This window comes from Odocoileus virginianus, chromosome 15 (assembly GCF_023699985.2).
Source record: "Odocoileus virginianus isolate 20LAN1187 ecotype Illinois chromosome 15, Ovbor_1.2, whole genome shotgun sequence".
In the NCBI taxonomy this organism is placed as follows: domain Eukaryota; kingdom Metazoa; phylum Chordata; class Mammalia; order Artiodactyla; family Cervidae; genus Odocoileus; species Odocoileus virginianus.
The window spans coordinates 45,817,996-45,839,230 of record NC_069688.1 but is presented as its reverse complement, the minus strand read 5'-3'; the positions used below and the strand labels follow the sequence as shown (position 1 = coordinate 45,839,230).

The 21,235-nt window shown below is 41.6% G+C and overlaps 1 protein-coding gene across 3 annotated transcripts in view; it reads right to left on the bottom strand.

Moving 5' to 3' along the window:
* Window positions 1-3,534: 3,534 nt before the first annotated feature.
* The window catches only part of DPYS (dihydropyrimidinase), a 91,908-nt gene continuing 74,207 nt past the window's right edge, over window positions 3,535-21,235 (bottom strand). The window contains exons 8-10 of one of the 3 annotated variants that reach the window (XM_020885932.2): window positions 16,555-16,762; window positions 5,350-5,479; window positions 3,535-3,981 (exon numbers count right to left, since the gene is read on the bottom strand). In XM_020885932.2, coding sequence (XP_020741591.2) covers window positions 5,363-5,479; window positions 16,555-16,762 — 325 coding nt within the window. In that variant the 3' untranslated portion in view covers window positions 3,535-3,981; window positions 5,350-5,362. Of the gene's footprint in view, window positions 3,982-5,349; window positions 5,480-7,421; window positions 7,522-16,554; window positions 16,763-19,856; window positions 20,706-21,235 lie in introns of those variants that run through there. The other 2 variants (XR_011491496.1, XM_070477253.1) reach the window with 2 other exon arrangements.

Below are 21,235 nucleotides of genomic sequence, written 5' to 3'. Positions count from 1 at the left end.
AGAATGTAATCATTTAGTGACTAAAGGACCCTTATTTTGTATACCAGAAGCAATCCTAAAAAACATGGTGTTATGTTTTTCCATTGCCTTACATCATTCTTTAGAACTATGTTTCTACAAACATTTTCATGACAAAACCTAATGAGAGCAACAAAGAGATCCTGACACTCATTTCAAATGATTTTGTTGATGCAGATCCTATGATTATTTCATTCTCCCAAAGAAACCCATCAAATACTAGTAATGAATCAGTATTCTTCATTTAAAGCCCTCCCTGGTCCCTCAGGGGGTAAAGAACCTGCCTGCCATTACAGGAGATGCAAGAGACTCGGGTTCGATCCCTGGGTTGGGAACATCCCCTGGAGGAGGAAACAAAACCCACTCCAGTATCCTTGCCTGGGAAATCACACAGACAGAGGAGCTTGGAAGGCTACAGTCCATGGGGTCACAAAGAATCAGACATGACAGTGGCTAAATCAACAATCACCACCACACTAAAATACTACACAAAATTTATCCTTATTTTGTCGAAAGTTCACACTAACTTCATCAGCATCAGTTTAGGAAATTAGCAGGAACTCCTTCATGTCCTCCAATCATGATCCATCAAATGCCCAACAGTTGACACTCTGGTAGATGCTGGGGAAGTAACAGTGGACCAGACAGTCCTTCCCTGAACAAGTTTTCAGTTTCCTGGAAGAGGCTGACAAGTAAAATGGGTAACTATGGTACTATGGGATCAGGTACATGGTGGCCCTGATATGGAGGGTCAGAAAGTGGACCTAACCCTACCATGTTGGGTCTGGGGAAGCCTCAGAGTGAGGGTGATATTTAAGCTGAATTCTAAAGGATGAGCAAAAACTGGCTTCTAGATGAGAAAGTAACAATACTTTCTTTTCAGAGAATTTGGTCATCATATCATTCAGTTTTTTATTGTCAACCAATGTGGAGAAGAAAAGTAGGAAGATATTTTAAGGTATCTCTTGCTCAATGAAAAAACCCTTGTGATTCTTCTGTAGGTGTATTGTTGTTGCTGTTCGGTCAGTAAGTCGTGTCCGACTATTTGCAACCCATGGACTGCAGCATGCCAGGTTCCTCTACCCTCCACTCTCCCCCAAAGTTTGCTCAAATTCATGTCCACTGAGTCAGTGATGCTATCTAACCATCTTATCCTCTGCCATCCCCCTTCTTCTTTTGCCTTCAATCTTTCCCAGCATCAGGATCTTTTCCAGTGAGTAGATTCTTCTCATCAGGTGGCCAAAGTACTGGAGCCTCAGCTTCAGCATCAGTCCTCCCAATGAATGTTCAGGGTTGATTTCCTTTAGGATTGACTGGTTTGATCTCCTTGCAGTCCAGGGGACTCTCAAGAGTCTTCTCCAACACCACAAATCAGAAATATCTGTTCTTACTGGTTTGGCCAAAAAGTTCGTTCAGCTTTGCCTGTAAGATTTTACTAACAAACCTGAATGAACTTTTTGACCAACCCAATAGTTCATCATCCTTTCTGCTGCATATTCAAGATAAATTACAGTTTGAGTAAACTGGATTCCCCACTTCATGGATCACAGCCTGCTGTGACGAAGGGACTTGTATACCTCAATGAGGCTATGAGCCATGCCAAGCAGGGCCACCCAAGACTGAACAGGTCATAGTGAAGAGCTCTGACAAAACGTGGTCCACTGGAGAAGGAAATGGCAACCCACTCTAGTATTCTTGCCTGGAGAACCCCATGGACAGTATGAAAGGCAAAAAGATATGATGCTGGAAGATGAGCACCCCCATGGCGGAAGGTGTCCAATATGCTACTGTGGAAGAGCAGAGAATGATTACTAATTTCAAGACAGGCTTCAGCAGTATGTAAACCAAGAATTTGCAAATGTCCAAGCTGGGTTTTGAAGAGGCAGAGGAGCCATAGATCACTGCTAATGTTTGTTGGATCATGGAGAAAGCAAGGGAATTCCAGAAAAAACATCTACTTCTGCTTCACTGATTACGCTAAAGCCTTTGACTCTGTGGATCACAACAAACTGTGGAAAATCCTTAAAGAGCTGGGAGTACCAGACCACCTTACCTATCTCCTGAGAAACCTGTATTTGGGTCAAAAAGAAACAGAACCTTACATGGAACAACTGATTGGTTAAAAATTGGGAAAGGAGACCATCAAGGCTGCATATTTAACACACAGAGTACATCATGCAAAATGTGGGCCTGGATGAATCCCATGCTGAAATCAAGATTGGTGAGAAAACTATCAACAACCTCAGATATGCAGATGATACCACTCTAATGACAGAAAGTGAAGAGAAACTAGAGGCTCTTGATGATGAAAAAGAAGAGTGAAAAATCTGGCTTAAAACTCAACATTCTAAACACTAAGATCATGGCATGCAGTCCCATCAACTCTATGGCAAATATAAGGGGGAAAAGTGGAAGCAATGACAGATTTTATTTACTTGCACTCCAAAATCTCTTTGGTAGATGGTGACTTTAGCCATGAAATTAGAAGATGCTTGCTCCTTGGAAGAAAAGCTATAACAAACCTAGACAACATATTAAAAAGCAGAAGCACTACTTTGCCAACAAAGGTCCATATTATCAAAGCTGTGGTTTTTCCAATAGTCATGTACAGATGTGAGAGTTGGACCATAAAGAAGGCTGAGTACTGAAGAATTGATGCTTTGGGATTGTGGTGCTGGGGCTCTTGAGAGGCCCTTGGACTGAAAAATCAAGCCAGTCAATCCTAAAGGAGATCAGTCCTGGGTGATCATTGGAAGGACTGATGCTGAAGCTGAAACTCCAATACTTTGGCCACCTGATGCAAAGAGCTGACTCGTTTGAAAAGACCCTGATGCTGGGGAAGATTGAAGGCAAAAGGACAAGGGGTGGCAGAGGATGAGATGATTCTCTGGGTTAAATAGCATCACTGACTCGGTGGACACAAATTGAAGCAAACTCTGGGAGGTAGTGAAGGACAGAGGAGCCTGGTGTGCTGCAGCCCATGGGGTTGCAAAGAATTGCACATGACTTAGCAATTGAACAACAGCACAAAACTGGATTTCTACCACTCTTTATCAAAAGCATGAATACATCCCACATCTAAGTGAGTAAGTTGAGGCAGATTTGCCTACCATGAGAACATTAGTGCCTGGATTTTACCACATGTTTTTAAAAACCCTCTTGGCCTAGTTACCCAGGGGAAGAAATATAAGCTCAGCTTCTCTGCACACATGAAGGATCACAGCATAGACCAGGAAGCATGGGGAGGGAAGGTTTCATTGTAGCATCTTGCAGCCACACGGATTCCACTTAATGTCCTCAAATCCTGCATTCATTGGTATGATTGGATAATTTGCCTTGGAGGTATTCTAAGGTTGAGTATTCAATTTGATTACATGGGGTTTGCTGAGAGATCTGATTTCCAGGAGTTTGGAAGCAGATGTCTCTCAGGAAATTATGCTTTCGCATCAAAACCAACCTCTCAGACTCTCAATCCCATTAGTTAGGAGAAGACACACATAATTGGATAACAGGATATAAAATGAAGATCTAAATGTTTATTAATTACAATAAAGATCTAAATGCTTATGAATTACAATAGCATGTAAAATCACAGAGTTAGCCATTAAATAACTACACCTATTTAAATAAATGTAGTCATTATAAAACTTTAAAAGGGAAAGTGATTTTTAAAAATTCAAAGTAAGAAATTTGGTACAAGCAAAGATGACATTTTAAAGTATCGTCTATGAATTTTCACACAGACTTTTTCTCTCACAATAATATTCATTTATATCTTCAATATTACACAGCAACAAAGTCACAGTAAGAAAGACAGCAATTGCTTCTGAAAGGAAATCAAAGAAGCCGAGAGAGATTATTCTTTCAAAAGGATCTTACGGAGTTGAAATAAGGCTTGCTTCTCCACGGGCTAACAGCATTTAACTGGAATGGGAACAGTGGCATCCTTTCCTCTGATTTTACCTTTGAACAGAATAAAAGGAACAGAGTGTAACATTCTCCCTCACAAAGAGATGCAGAACCGAAGCCTAACCCCCAAGAAATGTTATAATCAAAGTAAACACTAATCTCACTCCTACAAATGCTGGTAATAGCATGTTATGGCATTCAATAGAATGTCTTCATCTTGTTAATCTTCCTCTGAATTTTTAACACAATTTTTTTGGATTGGAAGAATAATTCCAATCGTCAGGAAATGACAACAAAGCTGGAACTGTTGGCTGTACAGTGTTATTAAAGACTTAACAACATTCAAATGAAAGAGAACACGGCTGGGAGTACACAGCACCCCATCACAGTCTCAGGGTTTATGTCAGGAACCATAGGTTAGCATAATGTGCAAACCAGCAATGCCTAACTGGATTTGTACGTAAAATGAGTCCTTTGACAGACAGTGTCCCTAATTAACACAAACATCTTTCCCTGTCCATCATGTCAACCTCTTCTGTCATCTTTTGCTGGTGTGATGTGTTGCAAATCTGAAAATATATCACACAATAAAAAGAAAAAAAAACATAGAGGCTAGGAAGTTACAAAACATGCAGATTTCATGAAGTAAATAGAAATGATGTTAGAGAAATGTTTAAATCACAGCAAAGCCCAGCCAAATAGACACTTGGCAGAGTGGGACCAGAAAACAACTGAAAAAATAATAATAATTTTTTAAAAACCCAAGAAAAAGAAAATGACAAAGATGATGATCATAGGTGCTTGAAGAGGACAGATTTGAACGTGAAAAGAAAAAACTGATGAAGCACTCAAATTTTTCTTAAAAAAATGACCATATCTGTCATGCTATTCTAAAACTGTGTGAAATAAAGCTTATCATATACTATCAAATAATTTTCCTGAAAAATTACACCCAAAGTAACATTTGGTTCATTTTTCATTCATTCTAACTTCTAGAACATGATTGCCTTTACAATACAAAGACTCATTACTTCCAGATAAAGTCCTAACCAGTTTATACATTTTGACTATAAACTTGCACTCTTGGTACTAAGTAGTGGCAACCTTCCTCACAGCAGGTCCCTCTGTGTTACTAGCCTCTTTCTTATATCTGGTTTTCCAAGCCTTTGCGTAATGTTTCCTAATATCTCAGAGAATAAATCTCCAGCTAGCTCAAGGCCTTCTTCAACTTGGGAGGCTCACCAGGCATTCTGTGTCAAGAGGCTCACCCAGTCTGTCCTTTGGTCAAACTATCCTTGAATCTTAAGTCACTTGGAAGTCTTTGACCTTGATCTTGGGCTCTTCAACCGTTCAGGAAAAAAGAGATAGGCTAACGTTATATGTTGTACTGCAGGAAACCTCGCCCTGCCCACCATCCCTTACCGACAGCACGTGGTCAGGGCTGGGCCTGTTTCCTGGTCCCATGTGTGGAGTCTTCTTTTGTCCCTCTGGATGTCAGTGTGACGACTTCTCCTTTATAGGGTTCACGCTTCACGGGGGTAGGTGTGCAAGTCTGAAAGAGAACATTTCATTTTTCTCTTGTGGTTTATTGGCTTCTTGAATTCAAAGCTAAGTTCTGCTATCTAAATGAATTGTGAGATCAAAAATGAGGCAGTGAATTTATCAAGTGCCTCCCACTCCTTATCCTTTTACAGAAGTTCCCAGCAACCAGGTACCTGTGTTAGCCCACTGTCTCTTTCTGGGGTTAAACTGCATCAGACAAAGGCCCAGGGAACACTTCCTAACACCATTCTTTCCACTGCAACTTTCACCGGGATCTCTACCATATCCTCACACACTGGGTTCTATAACCACCTTACAGGCTTATCAAACATTCTGTCTTTTCCTGTGGCTTCAATCCTAGATGGCTGTATTCCCAGAGTTCTTTGATGTGCCTCTCCTAAGACTTTCAGCATTTTGCTGCAGATCCTAGCAGTCTGTGTGTACATTTCCTCATTTTCCTGATTGTCTCTGCTTGTAACAGGCCTTCCACAGAATTTCCCATCTGGAGCCACACCTCTCTGCTGGCCAGCTGGGTAGTGGGACCCTGGATTCAGCCACAGTTACTTCAGTGTTTGACCAGAGTTTTGAAATCAGGACTATCTAAACAAAGGGATTCAGAAGAAGCAAATTATATTGTTCATCAGTGTGGAAACAAATTCCCCATAGTTCAGGTGAATTGCAAACCAGTGTCAGGAAGGGCATGGGTTCTGGAGCCAGCTTGCCTGGGCACAGTATTTAACACTGTGCTTCAGCTATAAACTGAGGATGGTAACAGCACCTAATTTATAAGTTGGTTATGAGAATTACATGTTGAGAGGATTAAATATATGTAAAACATTTCAAACAATGCCAAGTGTATAATAAGCTCTTAACAAATAAATACATGTATGTGTGTACATTTGTCTTATTTTTACCATCAAAACTAATATCTTATAGTGATCACCAGTGTGAGCCTTAGAGGAAGGCAGGTCTAAGTCTGAATACTAGCTTTGCCATTTACTGGCTGTTGGAAACTAGCAAATTAATAAGTCCCTCTGAGCCTACTTACTCACCTGTGAAATTGAGGGCATAAAACCCACGTCCCCAGCACATGAGATTTCCCAGATACAAAGCATTTTCTTCATTCATTCAATAGATATTTATTGAGCACACACGAGCCCCAGGCACAGAGGATAAAGCAGAGAACAAGATGGAGACCATCCCTACAGCTGCAGAATCTGAAGCAAGCTGATCACTCAGTGAATAGGAAGACCCCTGCCCTCTGCACGCAAGTCCAAGCCTCTGTCCATTTCCTGTGTCCCATGGGATGCTTTGCTGAACCTCCATTTCTGCTCACTGTCAACTAAGTCCCTTCCTTCACCCTGGATCCTGTCATCACCTTGAACATCGACATGGAGAAATGAAACAGCAACCTCTCATGGCTGCAACCCAGCCCCTGGACATCATGGTTACTTAGAGCCCATCCACACCTGAAACTTTAAACTCACGTAATTCCCCACTCTCTGATCACAACCTCCCTTTCAGGTGTTAAGTCTCCAGGTTTTTCCTTCTCCTGGTTGACTTTCCAAGCCCAACTGTATGTATATACTTAAACCTAAGACATGCAATGCAACCTGCAACATGCTCACGCTCAGTCCTGTCCGACTTGGCTCCTCTCTCCATGGGATTTTCCAGGCAAGAACACTGGAGTGGGTTGCCATTTCCTTCTCCAGGGGGTCTTCCTGACCCAGGGATTGAATTCGAGTGCCCTGTGTCTCCTGCATTGCAGGTAGGTTCTTTACCCCTGACTCACTGGGGGAGCACACTTGAAACTAAAGTGACCATATAATTTACCATCCAAACTGGGACACTTCTGAGCATGTAAAGGATACTAAACACAATGAACAGGCATAATCCAGGACCGTCCAAGCAAACTAGGATTTGTTTCCACCTTCCTTCAACTTTTCTCTTACCGACAATCTAAAGTCTTGCTTCTTTCTCTTTTCCAGTCGTTATTTGCACTTGGCAAAACCCGTGGCGTATTTCAGTTCAATCATCAGCTTTTTCACAGCCCTTGGAGAAAATGACATCAGTGGGCAGATAATCTGTGTCACCCGCCTTTGTGCTGTGTATTCCTCATCAGCTCCCCCTCCCACCTCCCTGCTCCCACAACAGTTCCTTTGAAACCTTTCTGTCTGTGGTTTTCATCTGTAGTTTTTGGTCTCTCCTGGACTCCTTAGAGACAACACTGGTGATTTAAACGGGACTGTCAAGCCTGGGCCCTACCCTCCTCATTCAGGACAGGGCTTGTTCCACAAGCTGCCTGGTCCCTTGAAGGATCCTTTCCCTGGAACCAACTGCAGGCTCAGGGATGACTCAAACCAGGTGAATCAGCATCCTTCCTAGCATCTTTATGCTGAGGCCATGTCTTCTCCTACTGTGGCATGCCCACCCTCTGTTTTACCTAAACATCTGCAATGGATCTTCAGTAACTCAGCCCAGGCAATCGTCAGTCCAGGAAGCTTTAACCCTCCCTGCCACATCAGTGTCTTGCTTACCATTTTCTGTTTTTGTGTAATAGTCTGCCTCCTCAGCAGACTCGGGGATAGTGTATTGCTCTGTTTCTCCATAACAAGTACTCAGTAAATAGTTGACAAGTCCCTACCAAGGGTGGAGGGCATTGGTGGGGAAGAGATCCCCCATCTGAGCTTCTCTCTTCTTTGTGTCTGTTGTCCTGGCCAGAGCTGACTCAGTTTCCCTCATCTTCTTTTGTTCTGCTTCACCATTGAGCTGCTCCCCAGGGTGTACTTGCCCTTTGCACTTGTCTTAAGACGACTTTCAGACTGCTCAGTCACTGTACTAGCAACGCCACGAGGCCCCTCGCAGCCTGGCTGGTCACTCTGGTCACACCAACCATCCAACAGCTCTGACCAGGCGTCACCTGCACATAGCTTCCCTCGGCATCTGCCGCTGAGGCTCGGGACGAGCAGGGACCGATTTCCCACCAGAATGGCCGTGGCCATTAACCACTCCTGCCCACACGGCCACCTCGGGCACAGACTGACCCTCTTTGGGGAGTTTTCTGCCACCCTACACTTCACAGCCTTCCCCTTTATAGACAAGTGGACAGGAATCAAAGACAATCCAAGCTCTGGTCTCAAGCCTTGCAGTCCTTTCAACCTTTTCATCTTTTCTTATCCTCGGACACCGTTGCATAATCTCTTCTAATGCTAGATGCAGGTCTTGCTCATCTTTGCACTGTTTATCACCCGGGGCACTGTACTCTGTGTCCATTTAGAACCTCAGTGCTGTTCACTGTGATGAAATGGAAAGGTGCTGGTGCTGGTGCTGCGGAATGTGAAGCTGTCCCTGCGTTATTCCAGAGTTCAGTTGCCCTTTTGTTTTCTAAGTAGACTGACCCTGCAGCTCTCAGGAAGAACAGTCATGTGGCTTCTCTCTGGTGACAAATGGCAAATCTCCATCTCAGCCCAGACATGGGCACCAGCATCTGGCATAATCTCAGAGGCTGTCCTAGGGGTGTCCTAGAGACTGTCCTGGGGCACCAGCATCTGGCATAATCTCAGAGGCTGTCCTAGGGGTGGGAATCAAAATCAAGCGGGTTTCTTTCCCAGGTATCCAGGATGAGTACAGTAATGACAGGGACTCCATTCCAAGTCTCCCAACTGAATGCACATCTATTACTTGCTGCTGCTGCTGTTGCTGCTAAGTCGCTTCAGTCGTGTCCGACTCTGTGTGACCTCATAGACGGCAGCCCACCAGGCTCCCCCATCCCTGGGATGCTCCAGGCAAGAACAGTGCAGTGGGTTGCCATTTCCTTCTCCAATGCATGAAAGTGAAAAGTGAAAGGGAAGTCTATCAGTCGTGTCCGACTCTTAGCGACTCCATGGACTGCAGCCCACCAGGCTCCTCCATCTATGGGATTTTCCAGGCAAGAGTACTGGAGTGGGGTGCCTTTTCCACCTATTACTTAGAGGATGTTAATTCTGCATAAAGCTCAGGGAAAGGCCAGGATGAAGCATCAGAGGGTTCTGGGTTTCTTCCGGCCTCACTCGTCAGCTTTCTTCGGCTCCTTTGCTGGCTCTTACCCTCCTCTCCTCAACCTCTGAAGGTTGACATCTTTCTCAAGTTCCCTTTCTTCTCTGGTGGCCTCAAACTTGTGGTTTTAAATCTTATATATGCCAGGATTTCTAACTCTTATGTCCAGCCCCAGTCTCTCCCAAATCCCAGACTTCTTTATCCCAGTGGCTAATGACCTCCTCACAGGGAGGCGTAATTAGCATCTCAAACAGAATGAGAACTTAAGCACCAACAAACTATAGCTGAAATTGAAGTAGGATTACAGCTCTTTGAGCCCAGGGACTGCTATTTTAGTTGCACCTGTATCCCCAGCACATGGAAGATGAAACAGCACCTGGGGCTTAATAACTTGTTAAGTGAAAGATTTCTTGACTGCTGGACACTTTTTAAAAGAACTTTTTAGATGATATCAGGCAATAGAATCACCTGAGGGTAGCATTATCTACAATCATCTGACAGCTTTCTCAAGGAGCACCTCAAGAGACTAGGGTTCTGAACATATATAGCTTTGGGAGACTACCTGGGTGGTGGCATCTTCTCCCCCTAGAACAGGCTGGTCAAAATTAGATGATCACCCCAGGCCAGCAGTTCTTCCTGTCTTGACGTGTTCACAACCAAATAGAATGGCTTGAGAGTAAAACAGTGTGAAAGGCTATCCTAAGTAATATAGGAAATACGGATGGTACCTCACCCAGCAGGGTGCTGGTGGTTTACCCCTATAAATGAGAGTTCAATTTGAGTTCACAGTATTTAATGATGATTCTTCTATGATGAGTTAATAGAAAGATGAAAAAGAATTATATCACAATATGCAGTGCTATGAATAAATATTAATTGCAATCATTATACGTGCATAATTGCATGGCTGCATTTTGGTTAGCTGATCAGGGGAAAGAGGAAACTTAAAGTTGATAGAAAATTTAACTGTATTGTCTGCAGAGAGTGGAATGCTAAGATGCTAGATTTTCTGACTAGCAAGACCATAGAAAAGAATCTTGAACCCCATGGAGTTCCTAATACAATGTTGACCATGGAGGCTAAGATATTAAAATAGTAATAAAGACAACAGAACTTCCAAATACCAAAAGCAGACGCTGACCTAACACCAAGCAGTTCCTTTGTTCCTTTGGAACAGCAACTCTCAGGATAAAATCCACGCCTGGCTGGTGAATTTAGATAGGTACTCAGTACCTTGTGAACATCGAGGTTCTCAGAGGTCCTTATGGAACTGAGCTCACCAAGGGATGGTGAATCACTAGACTCAATAGAGATGATCTATAACAATGAAAAGTCGCATTTTGGTAATGTTTTATAATCCACCAAATGTTTCTATTTAATGTTCAAAATACTCTGTGAGCTATTTCTCCAGAACAACGTGAGCACCTAATTGATTTTCAGCAAATATTTATTGAGTGTTGAATGGTTAGATGAAATATGAAAAGAAAGCATTTAGAAAGTCCCTGTATACAGTGATGTGCTGGTAAATGTTGACAACCCACCTTCCCTTCTCTCATCACTCCTAAAGCCCTGACTTAATGCACGTGCCTGTTTCTGTCATGCAAATGCTCCCACCATGGTTGATTTCAAGCTACCAAACTGACATCACTGAATAAGGAGCTGGGATGGGATACATACATTTGGCTCCAACATACAATTCACCTTTTGTAAATGTAAGTAAGAAGAGATCTACTTACTTTATTCATTACTAGCCATTGATCTGGGAAAATTAGAATTATATGACAGTTGATGATGACTTCAATTATTAATATTTTCCTTGAGTTACCACATTGAGAAAGACATTGAAAAACTGTTATTTAAGAAATGGAGGACACCCATTTCAAAGATTAGATCAGCCATTCACTCAATTTTATCGTATCTAAATGGCAAATTATGTGTATAGATGCAAAGGTACAGCCAGTTTAAAAGCTTGGGCAGCAGTATTCTGAAACCATGCGTGGCTCCATGCAGCTATTCCTGCTTCTTCAGAAAATGCAGCATGACCCTTATTTTACAAAAGAGATTGGGTTGCTTACTACTGAGAAAAGAGAAAAGGGGATGATCGGAAGAATGTCTATACTTCCAAGTTTTGGTAAAAAAAATGTAACACTCTAAACACACACAAAGTCTAGAAATAATAAACCATTTGAGTTTAAAGAGCTATCTTTTGGAGGGGGGTGAAGAACGAATCACATGTAAATTGATTTTGTTCTTTCAAAATGTTCTTGAACATCTCAGTTGCTGTTACAGAGGCCTCCATATGCATCATTGGTTGAATGCATGGATAGAAACGGACAACAGTGTAAAGGACTAGAAAATCTGTGGACTTTGGTATCTGCCGATACTGAGAACAAAACCTCTGCAGATACCAGGGGACAAAGTACTTTTTTTCTTCCTCTTTTATTTTTGTTTTCCTGAATCCCCCAGTACTCTTCCATAAGTGACTTTTTATATTGAATTGAAATATGTATTTTATTATTCTGTTTATCAAATAAAGTTAGATATTTCATTTCCTAATCTAAATTTTTTCCCTTAAGGATCCGCTGTTCAAATGTTAAAGTAACAATTTCCTGAAGCTGTCAAACTACATCAAAATGCCATTTCTCTCCTTTGGAATTCCTCATAATATCTGTTAACAGTGACAGCTGCACAGCATGATACTAAGTTTTTTATTAAGTAATAAAATCATTGATAGGAATCAAGTTTACAGATAACCCCCCTGTTTGGGACAAGGCAGGGGACTAATTTTCTGTGTAAATTTATCCAAATTCCTTTCCATGACCTCTGAAACTGTAGTCTTTGTTCCTTCCATTTGCAATTTGTCTATTTATCAAACACCAACTAGATAGCAAGTATTGGGTATAAAAAAGTAAGTTCTTCAAAGAACTAACACTCTAGCCAGGAGACCAGCTGAGTTCTGGGACTGAGAAACCCTGGCATTTCTCTACAATCTGTGCTTTGGAGTCCAGAGTGGTAAGTGATTAATGTTCTTGGGAAGGATAACAGGTGAGCAGGAGAAGTGGTGTGGGCACTTCCTGTTTGCCTTCAAACTCTTATCCTCACTCACAAAGAAGTCTGAATATTTTAAATGAAAACCAAGGGAAGAGCTCTCATTACCTCATGTGAATACAAAATCTAGAATTCTTAACCGCTCTTTTTCTTAACTTCAGTGTGATATGTTTCTTCTATAAAATTATCTTTGCCTAATGGAGATAAAAAAAATAAAGATTTGAAACATCTCCACACAGTCCTCAAACCTCATTTTATCCACTTTATTTGATACTTTTTCCACATTAACACTTTAAAAAATAATGGATTTCCCATGATTTTAGTTTCACAATTATGCTCTTTTTACTTGTTCTGTTGAAGTCCCATGGTATAGTGAGAATCTGGAAAGCATTACCACAAACTCTGGCTCTTATGATTCCTCACTGCTTAGCCCAGGGAAGTTTTACCTAATTTTGCTGAGTCAGTTTTCTATTCTATAAAACAGGGATGATACTATCTCACATGGCTTGCTGTGCAGATTAAGTGAAATAAAAACTATTAATTACACCAAGTACAGTGCCTGACAGATCATAAGTGCTCAGAACAACATATTATAATGACAACTATTACTTATTATAAAAGCAATCATGGACTAACATGTCTTCAAACTTGAGATCAGAAGAAAATCTTAAGAAACTAACTCACAAAACTGATGGTGAACTCTGAAAAAAATGACATTGACATTAATTTTGCCAACAAAACACCCAACAACAGTTTGAAATAGAGAACTGATGAAGCCAATCATGTGGTGATCTTGGCTGCCTCAAACATTTTCCCAACAGGAGGAAGACTTAGGCAAAGCCAGTCTTTTAAATACAGTCTATCAGGAAACCTGGGTTCGATCTCTGGGTCAGGAAGATTCCCTGGAGAAGGAAATGGCAGCCCACTCCAGTATTCTTGTCTGGAACATTCCACGGACAGAGGAACCTGGTGAGCCACAGTCCATGGGGGCGCAGAGTCCGACGTGACTGAGAGAGGCTAATAGGAGGTGTCATCGGTTAGTCTAGCACCCTTGCCAGTGAGCAGCAGGTACTGACAGCCAGGAACTGCCTCGCCCTGGGCATGATCCCTGGGTCGGGAAGATCCCCGGAGAAGTATTCTTGCCTGGAAAATTCCATGGACAGAGGAGCCTGGCAGGCTACAGTCCATGGGATCGCAGAGTCCAACACAACTGAGAGACTAACCCTTTCACTTTTTCTGTTGGATCTATCACCACAGAAAGTCTATGTCTTTCTGTTTATTCCTTGTATTACTACTATGAGTGTCATGAATGAACTAGCTTCCATCAGTGTCTCTAATTATTTTTTCCCAAACCTAGCACAGAATAATTTATCTCCCATTAACCCACTTAAAGGGCTTCCCTTGTAGCTCAGTTGGTAAAGAATCTGCCTACAGGGAGGAGGGGATCGGGAAGGGGAACACATGTAAATTCATGGCTGATTCATGTCAATGTATGGCAAAAACCACTACAATATTGTAAAGTAATTAGCCTCCAACTAATAAAAATAAATAGGAAACAAACAAACGAAAAGAATCTGCCTGCAGTGCAGGAGACCCGGGTTTGATCCCTGGGTTGGGAAAGATCCCCTGGAGAAGGAAATGGCAACTCACTCCAGTATCCTTGCCTGGAAAATCTCATGGACAGAGCCTGGTGGGCTGCAGTCCACGGATCACAAAGAGTTGGGCACAACTAGTCACTGACACTTACTTAACTCACTTAAGTCAACCTTTATGTTTTACACTATGTGGTATGCTTATGTATATAGGTTTTGGAGCCAGATAACCAGAGTTTATGTTTTGGTCCTGCCATATATGACCTATATGACATGACCAAATTTATTTCCTGAAGCTTCAGTTTCCTAATATTTAAATTGGGGAAAATAATAAATACTGCCTCACTCACAAGGTTGTTACAGTGACAAGATCCCCTAGCACTGTGCTTTGCCTCAGGAAGAGCTCAGTAAATGTTAGTGTTGCTGTAATTACCATTATGACATTTAGAAATACATGGGAATCTTATAGTTTCTACCTACCTGTCACCTGTCAGTGTCAACATTTACAAATTAACCCCAGCAAAATAAATTGCAACCTTAAATATTTTGACGAAATACAATAGATGAAGAATCGTAACATTCTGAGAATTTACAGCATTCCAGAGTACTCATTTACTAAATCAAAGCTTTAGGAAGTGATTTAAAAAAAAGAAGAAGAAAGGATGAATCTTATTTATAACAAAGTCTGAGAATCCACAAGCAAAAAAATTTCGCAAGACATTAGAGAAGAAATCAAAGAGACTACAAGACCCAAATGAAATGAATCAGAAGACAGCTGGAGAACTTTGGAAAAAGAGAAATGTATTTTAAAATGAAAAAAGACAAGGAAGCGTTAGAACTAATTCAAGGGTTATAAACTGTAATGGTTACATGGTCAGGTTGGGAACATTAATGAGTGAAGCCTGCAGATGAATGTCATAAAGGCTGCCTCTGCAGGACTCAGTCACCCAGCTCCAGCCTATTCTTACCATGTGAAATTAAGGGCACTGGTTGCCTTCCATCACTCCCAAACCAGCAGTTTGGATGATTTTAATCTGAAATTTTTGCTATGTTAGTGTATTTAGTGAAGTGAATTTTTAAAATTGTTGAAAACACTGCATGAACTAAATAAACAAACGTGAAAATCCAAGATACTTTAAAAGAACATACCTTTTAAGACCTCTCTTATAACAGGATTATTACAAAGACTTTATTAAAAATTCGGTCATCAAAGGGGGAAAACAAAGAGACCAAACTGATATTTATAGACCTCCCGCTAATGCCTTATATTTTAAAATTTCACTTGACTCTTACAATCTCCTGGGGAGAAAACACTATCCTCCTTTTCGAGATGAGGAAGCAGCCCAGAGACGACAGAGAAACTTGCTCTTGGCCACACGGCCAGGAAATGTGAAGTCAAGATAGAATTCATATTTACTTGACCCCAAACCCTGCCATGAATGCACCTTGAAAGTGAAAGTGCTCAGTCGTGACCCCATGGACTATACATTCCATGGAATTCTCCAGGCCAGAATACTGGAGTGGGTAGTCTTTCCCTTCTAACAGGATCTTCTCAACCTAGGGATCGAACCCAGGGTCTCCCGCCTTACAGGCGGATTCTTTGCCAGCTGAGCCACAAGGGAAGCCCAAGAATACTGGAGTGGGTAGCCTGTCCCTTCGCCAGTGGATCTTCCCGACCCAGGAATCAAGCCAGGGTCTCCTGCATTGCAGGCGGATTCTTTACCAACTGAGCTATCAGGGGAGCCAGGATGGCCTTGCAGACCTTCATCTACAAGGAGCATGGTTTTCCAAGGGGCTGTTGTTGAGTTTGAACTTCACGCTTTTGTTTGTAGGGGAGGCCACGCCTCCCACTGCTGCTCCCAGCCAATGACAGCATGCTACGTAGCTGGACGCAGGAACCGGCTCAAGGGCTGTTTGTAGGCCTTGCTAAACCTTTTTTAGTCTGCATGCGATGCTTCTAGGGTGCTTACCACGCTGTTTTTCCTCTCCCTGTCTCATTCCTTGGGGCTGGGCTTGAGTTGCAGGCTGATGGCTCTCCAGAGTCTTTCCCACTTTCCCTCCCATTTCTTCTCTGAGGTGTAAACTGGTGGCACTTTTATCATTCTGGATGGCTACTTGTGAGTGGACCCTGACTAACAGCAGTTGCCAAAAGGCCCACAGGGGCCCTGAACTTGCCTAGGAAAACCCGACTTGGTCCACTAGGAAACCCTGAATAGGCACTAATCTGCAAAGGAAAATGCATCCATCTAGTAATGATTTTTTTCTTTGAAAACTCTATTTGTCGGTAACCTTTTCTGACATCCCAGGAATAGGTTACCCCATTGTATGGGATAATAACAGCACCAACATCCAGGAGCACGTGACGAGACCACCCGGCCCATGGTAACAGCCCCTGCAGCCCCAAACTCACCTGGTCCCGCTGCTTGATCCGTTTGTAAATATATTCAGCAAACGGTTTACGAGGAATAAACTTCCCATCTCCTGCTGAGACACTGAAAACTCCAGCTTCATATACCACTTTGCCTCTTGAAATAGTCACCAGGGGCACCCCATGGCAAACCATGCCCTCGAAGATGTTGAAGTTGACGGCCTGATGATGAGTTTTTGCTGAAATGGTCCTGATGTAAAAACAAAGATGTTCCCGATCATGCCTGGCTCACTTGACAAGTATGAAATATTAAAATAATGGCTTAGAAGAAAATTTAGCAACTCTATTAAGCCATAGCTTTATTACTGGAACAAGTGACTTTAAGAATAGAACATAGCATTAACATTTCATTACAAAGTAATTACATTTTCTGAGAGAAAAACCCAATAGATCACTCTTTATGGTGATTAAAGAGGTGGAGCGGGTGGAAGAAGGGCATTGTCTCTCATGTCTTTGATTTTAAGTTATTTTTATGTATATGTTTAAAGAACAAAATATTAACTATAAAGTATTTCAAATAGATGAATCTGATGAACATGCTGACCCAATACCCAACTCTACAGAATTTTAACTTTTTGCAGACACAGTTGAGGCTTCCTTAATACCTCTCCCCAAATTCCATTCCTAGAGGCAATGGTTAATGGGAAGATTTCAAGGAAAATTATATCTTGAATTTCTTTCCTTTGTCTGTGGCAAAACTGGAAATTCGAGCACAATATAAATAACAAAATATGTTAGCATATAATCCCTTATTCACGTGTTTGTGTATTCATCAGCTGTCTCGGTAGTTTATGAATACTTCTTAATCATATACAATGTGACTAATGACTTCCAGGCTGGATATTTGGAAATGCTGGGTGTCTCCTTCCCTAAATTACATTAAATGGAAAATGAAAAAGAAAATCTGGCAGCAGTGGACCATAAAAGCATAACCTGAAGTTTCTACAAATGCTTGCTCTCAGAAATGGATTAAAGAAAAGGGATTCATTAAAAAAATCCCAAGGTTAGGTGGAAGGAATAGCAGCTAACAGCTCCCCTGCAGCCCTAATCTGGACGGTCAGAGCTGGTAGACTTCACAGAGCCACCTCCAATGGAAATGAATGGGATCACACTGGCCTGGTCCTGGGTTCCAGAACCCTGTACCCAACTACCTGTTAGGTTTCCACTCCTTAACGCATCCAAACAAATTGTTGATCTTCCATGATGACTACAGTCCACACACTTGAATTTGCTCCTCTCTTGAGTTTCTCATCTCAATAAATGATCCTCCAACCATGTTTCCTCAATCCTTACCCATCATCAAGCCTATTGATTCCACCTCTCCCCTCAAAAAATCCCAAACCTACCTACTTGTCTACCACTCTGTTGTCCCACTGAGTCCACACGACGACTGTCTCTCATCTGGACAACCCCAACACCTCTCGATGCTTCCACTCTATTTTTTTTTTTTAGCATTTTGTCTGTACTGTGCTGCATGTGGGATGGTTCCCTGACCAGGGGTAGAATGCAGGGCATCTGCAGTGAAACCACCAAATCCTAACCACTAGGCCACCAGGGAGCTCCCTCCATGTTTCCACTCCTACCGTCCTGCACCCCTCATCACTCCCCACAAAGCTGCTCAAATGATTTTTTTTTTAAATGAGTATCAGATCAGGTTGCATTTCTGCTTGAAACCCTCACTTGCTTCAGTCTGTTCCCCAAAAGCCAAATAGCTGTTAAAAAAAGTCCAGATGATAATAACCACAAATAAGAATCTGCTACCAATGAGAAACATCAGCATGGAAAAGAAAAAGAGGAGCTTCCTTATGCCAGGTGGATACTTTATGACATCCTATTTCATTTTTATAGCACCGCTTCAAGATAGTATTTTCTACACTTGACAAGTAAATAAATTGAGATTTAGAGAGATTAAATAACTTGTCAAAAGACCTATGACTACTTTGATGAAACTGCAACCTTTTTATATTTTTAAAATTAACATACAATAAATTTACTTTTTTCGTGTTAGTTCTCTGAATTTTGACACCTGGGTAGAAGTCTTAGCCTCACAACAGTCTGGACACAAAACAGTGCTATCACCTCCCAAAACTCATACTGTCCCCGTGCAGTCACAACTTCCCCTCACCCATAACTCTTGGAAAACTCTGATCTGTTCTCGTTACTGTAGCTGTCTCTTTTCAAGAATGTCATATAAATGGAATCATTGAGTAGGTAACCTTCTGAATCTGACTTCTTTCATTTGGCATAACTATTTTGAGATTTATCCAAGTTGTTGTATGTATCAGGAGTTGATATCTTTTTAATTGCTGTGTAGTATTACATTGCATGGGCTTCCGAGGTGGCACTAGTGGTAAAGAAACCCCTCCCAATGCAGGAGGCTGAAGAGATGTGGGTTTGATCCCTGGGTCAGGAAGATCCCCTGGAAGAGGGCATGGTGACCCACTCCAGTATTCTTGCCTGGAGAATCCCATGGACAGAGGAGTCTGGCAGACTATGGTCCATAGGGTAGCAGAGAGTCAGACACGACTGAAGCAACTTAGCATGCATGCATTCCATTGTACAGATGCACTACCAAGTGTTTTTCCATTCACCTTCTGAAGGTCATTTTGGTTGTTTCCAATTTTTGATGATTATGAATACAGATGTTATAAAGATTCATGTACATGTTTGTTGTGAACTCTTTTCTACTACATATTCCCATGAGTGGCATTGCTGGATCATATGGCCAGTGTATGCTGCCAAAAAAACAGCTTTCAGTATCTTAGAAATCAACCAACCGATATAGAGAAACATTAAAAGATCACTAATGATTGGGAGGTGGGTACAAATACAACAACAATAATTTCAAACACTAAGGCGGCGGGAAGAGTACTGATCAAATAGCAAGTAATGTCATTAAAGTAAGGAAATGAATAAAATAGTTAAAGGGTTAGTAGGTATAGAATGAGTTATGAATGAGTTATGAGTTGGTGATAAAAGATACAGACTTAAAGAAAAATAAATCTAGGAAACAATATAAAGGAGATTTAGAACTTCAGGCTACAGTGACTTTTTTATGACCGTCACAATCTCTCTGTGACAATTCCATAGTCTGGTACTGCGTTCCTGCTTTTCATAGTTACGTTGATGGCAGAAGCTCTTGGGCTTATATTGTAGTATGCTACATAAGCATGTCTAGACTGATGCATTAGTAAGGCTGCTATATAGAGAAAATAAAATGCATAGTAATTCATGCTGAAATGGTTATTTACATACAAGATTGGGAGGCAAGGAAGAGAAAACCCTAAATTATAAAACTTTATTTCTCTAAGCAGAAAGTTAAGAGTTACAGATGCTGTTAGGAAAATAATCTAACAGAAGAAATAAGTGCTATACACAAAAATTGCCATTACAATATCTAAACTATTGAAAAACTGAAGCATAACAATTTTCCAATGATTACTCAATGGAATATGGTATATCTATGAAAGACTAGAATTAAGAATACACTGGGAAAGCAAAGAAAATGATAATTATATAATTTAAATGAGAAAAAAAAGTTGGGTTTTCCTAACTTCCTAGAAAGCATGGCTGAACACATATACCTGCGGACAAATGCAAAAGAAACATACAAAGCAAAGTGCTTGTGTGGCCGAGGAAAAACAAATAAGCAAAAAACAAGTAAATATGAAAGCAAAAGATCTGTGGCAGGAAAATATCAAATCACATTTCTCTGCCTCAGCCAAAATAAAAGTCAGGTTTTTTACTTTCTCATTGTTGGGGTTAGCAAGAGAAAGAGGGCAATTAGGCAACATCTAAGTGATTCACTATAATAAGGTATTATGTAAATGAGGCCAAATTAACACAAAATATAAATTCTTGGCATTATCACCAGCAGCAAAAAGTATGCGTTCCCACTCGCGCATTGGAAGGTGTCTGACAGGGTGTCGTTCCTCACCCCACTGTTCCTTCCAGCTGAGCTGCGAGTCTGCGGTTGTTTAGGTGCTTTCAGACTTCTGAATCTTCTCTTTCCCGGGGTGCCCTTCTCACTGCTCACACCTGCTCTCTCCCTGCCCCTGCCATGCCAACTTATTTTACCTTCCACTAGACTCTGCTCAAAACTCCTGCTCCCATTCGATTATATCTCAATAAAGCTGAAAAAGAAGAGAAGAGAAATGAAATGAAAAGAAACAAAACAAAAGGAAAGGAAAGAAAAAAGAATACTGGTGCCCCTAGAAGCTAACCCTGATGACCCCGGCTAAAACTCTGCATGTTCCTCTGTGGTTTCAGTTCAGTTCAGTTCAGTCGCTCAGTCGTGTCCAACTCTTTGCAACCCCATGAATCGCAGTACGCCAGGCCTCCCTGTCCATCACCGACTCCCAGAATTTACTCAAACTCATGTCCGTTGAGTCGGTGATGCCATCCAGCCATCTCATCCTCTGTTGTCCCCTTCTCCTCCTGTCGTCCCCTTCTCCTTCTGCCCCCAATCACTCCCAGCATCAGAGTCTTTTCCAATGAGTCAGCTCTTTGCATGAGGTGGCCAAAGTAGTGGAGTTTCAGCTTCAGCATCAGTCCTTCCAATGAACATCCAGGACTGATCTCCTTTAGGATGGACTGGTTGGATCTCCTTGCTCTGTGGTTGAGCATTATGTAAATCAGTTACTATGTTTTGTATGTTTTGGAA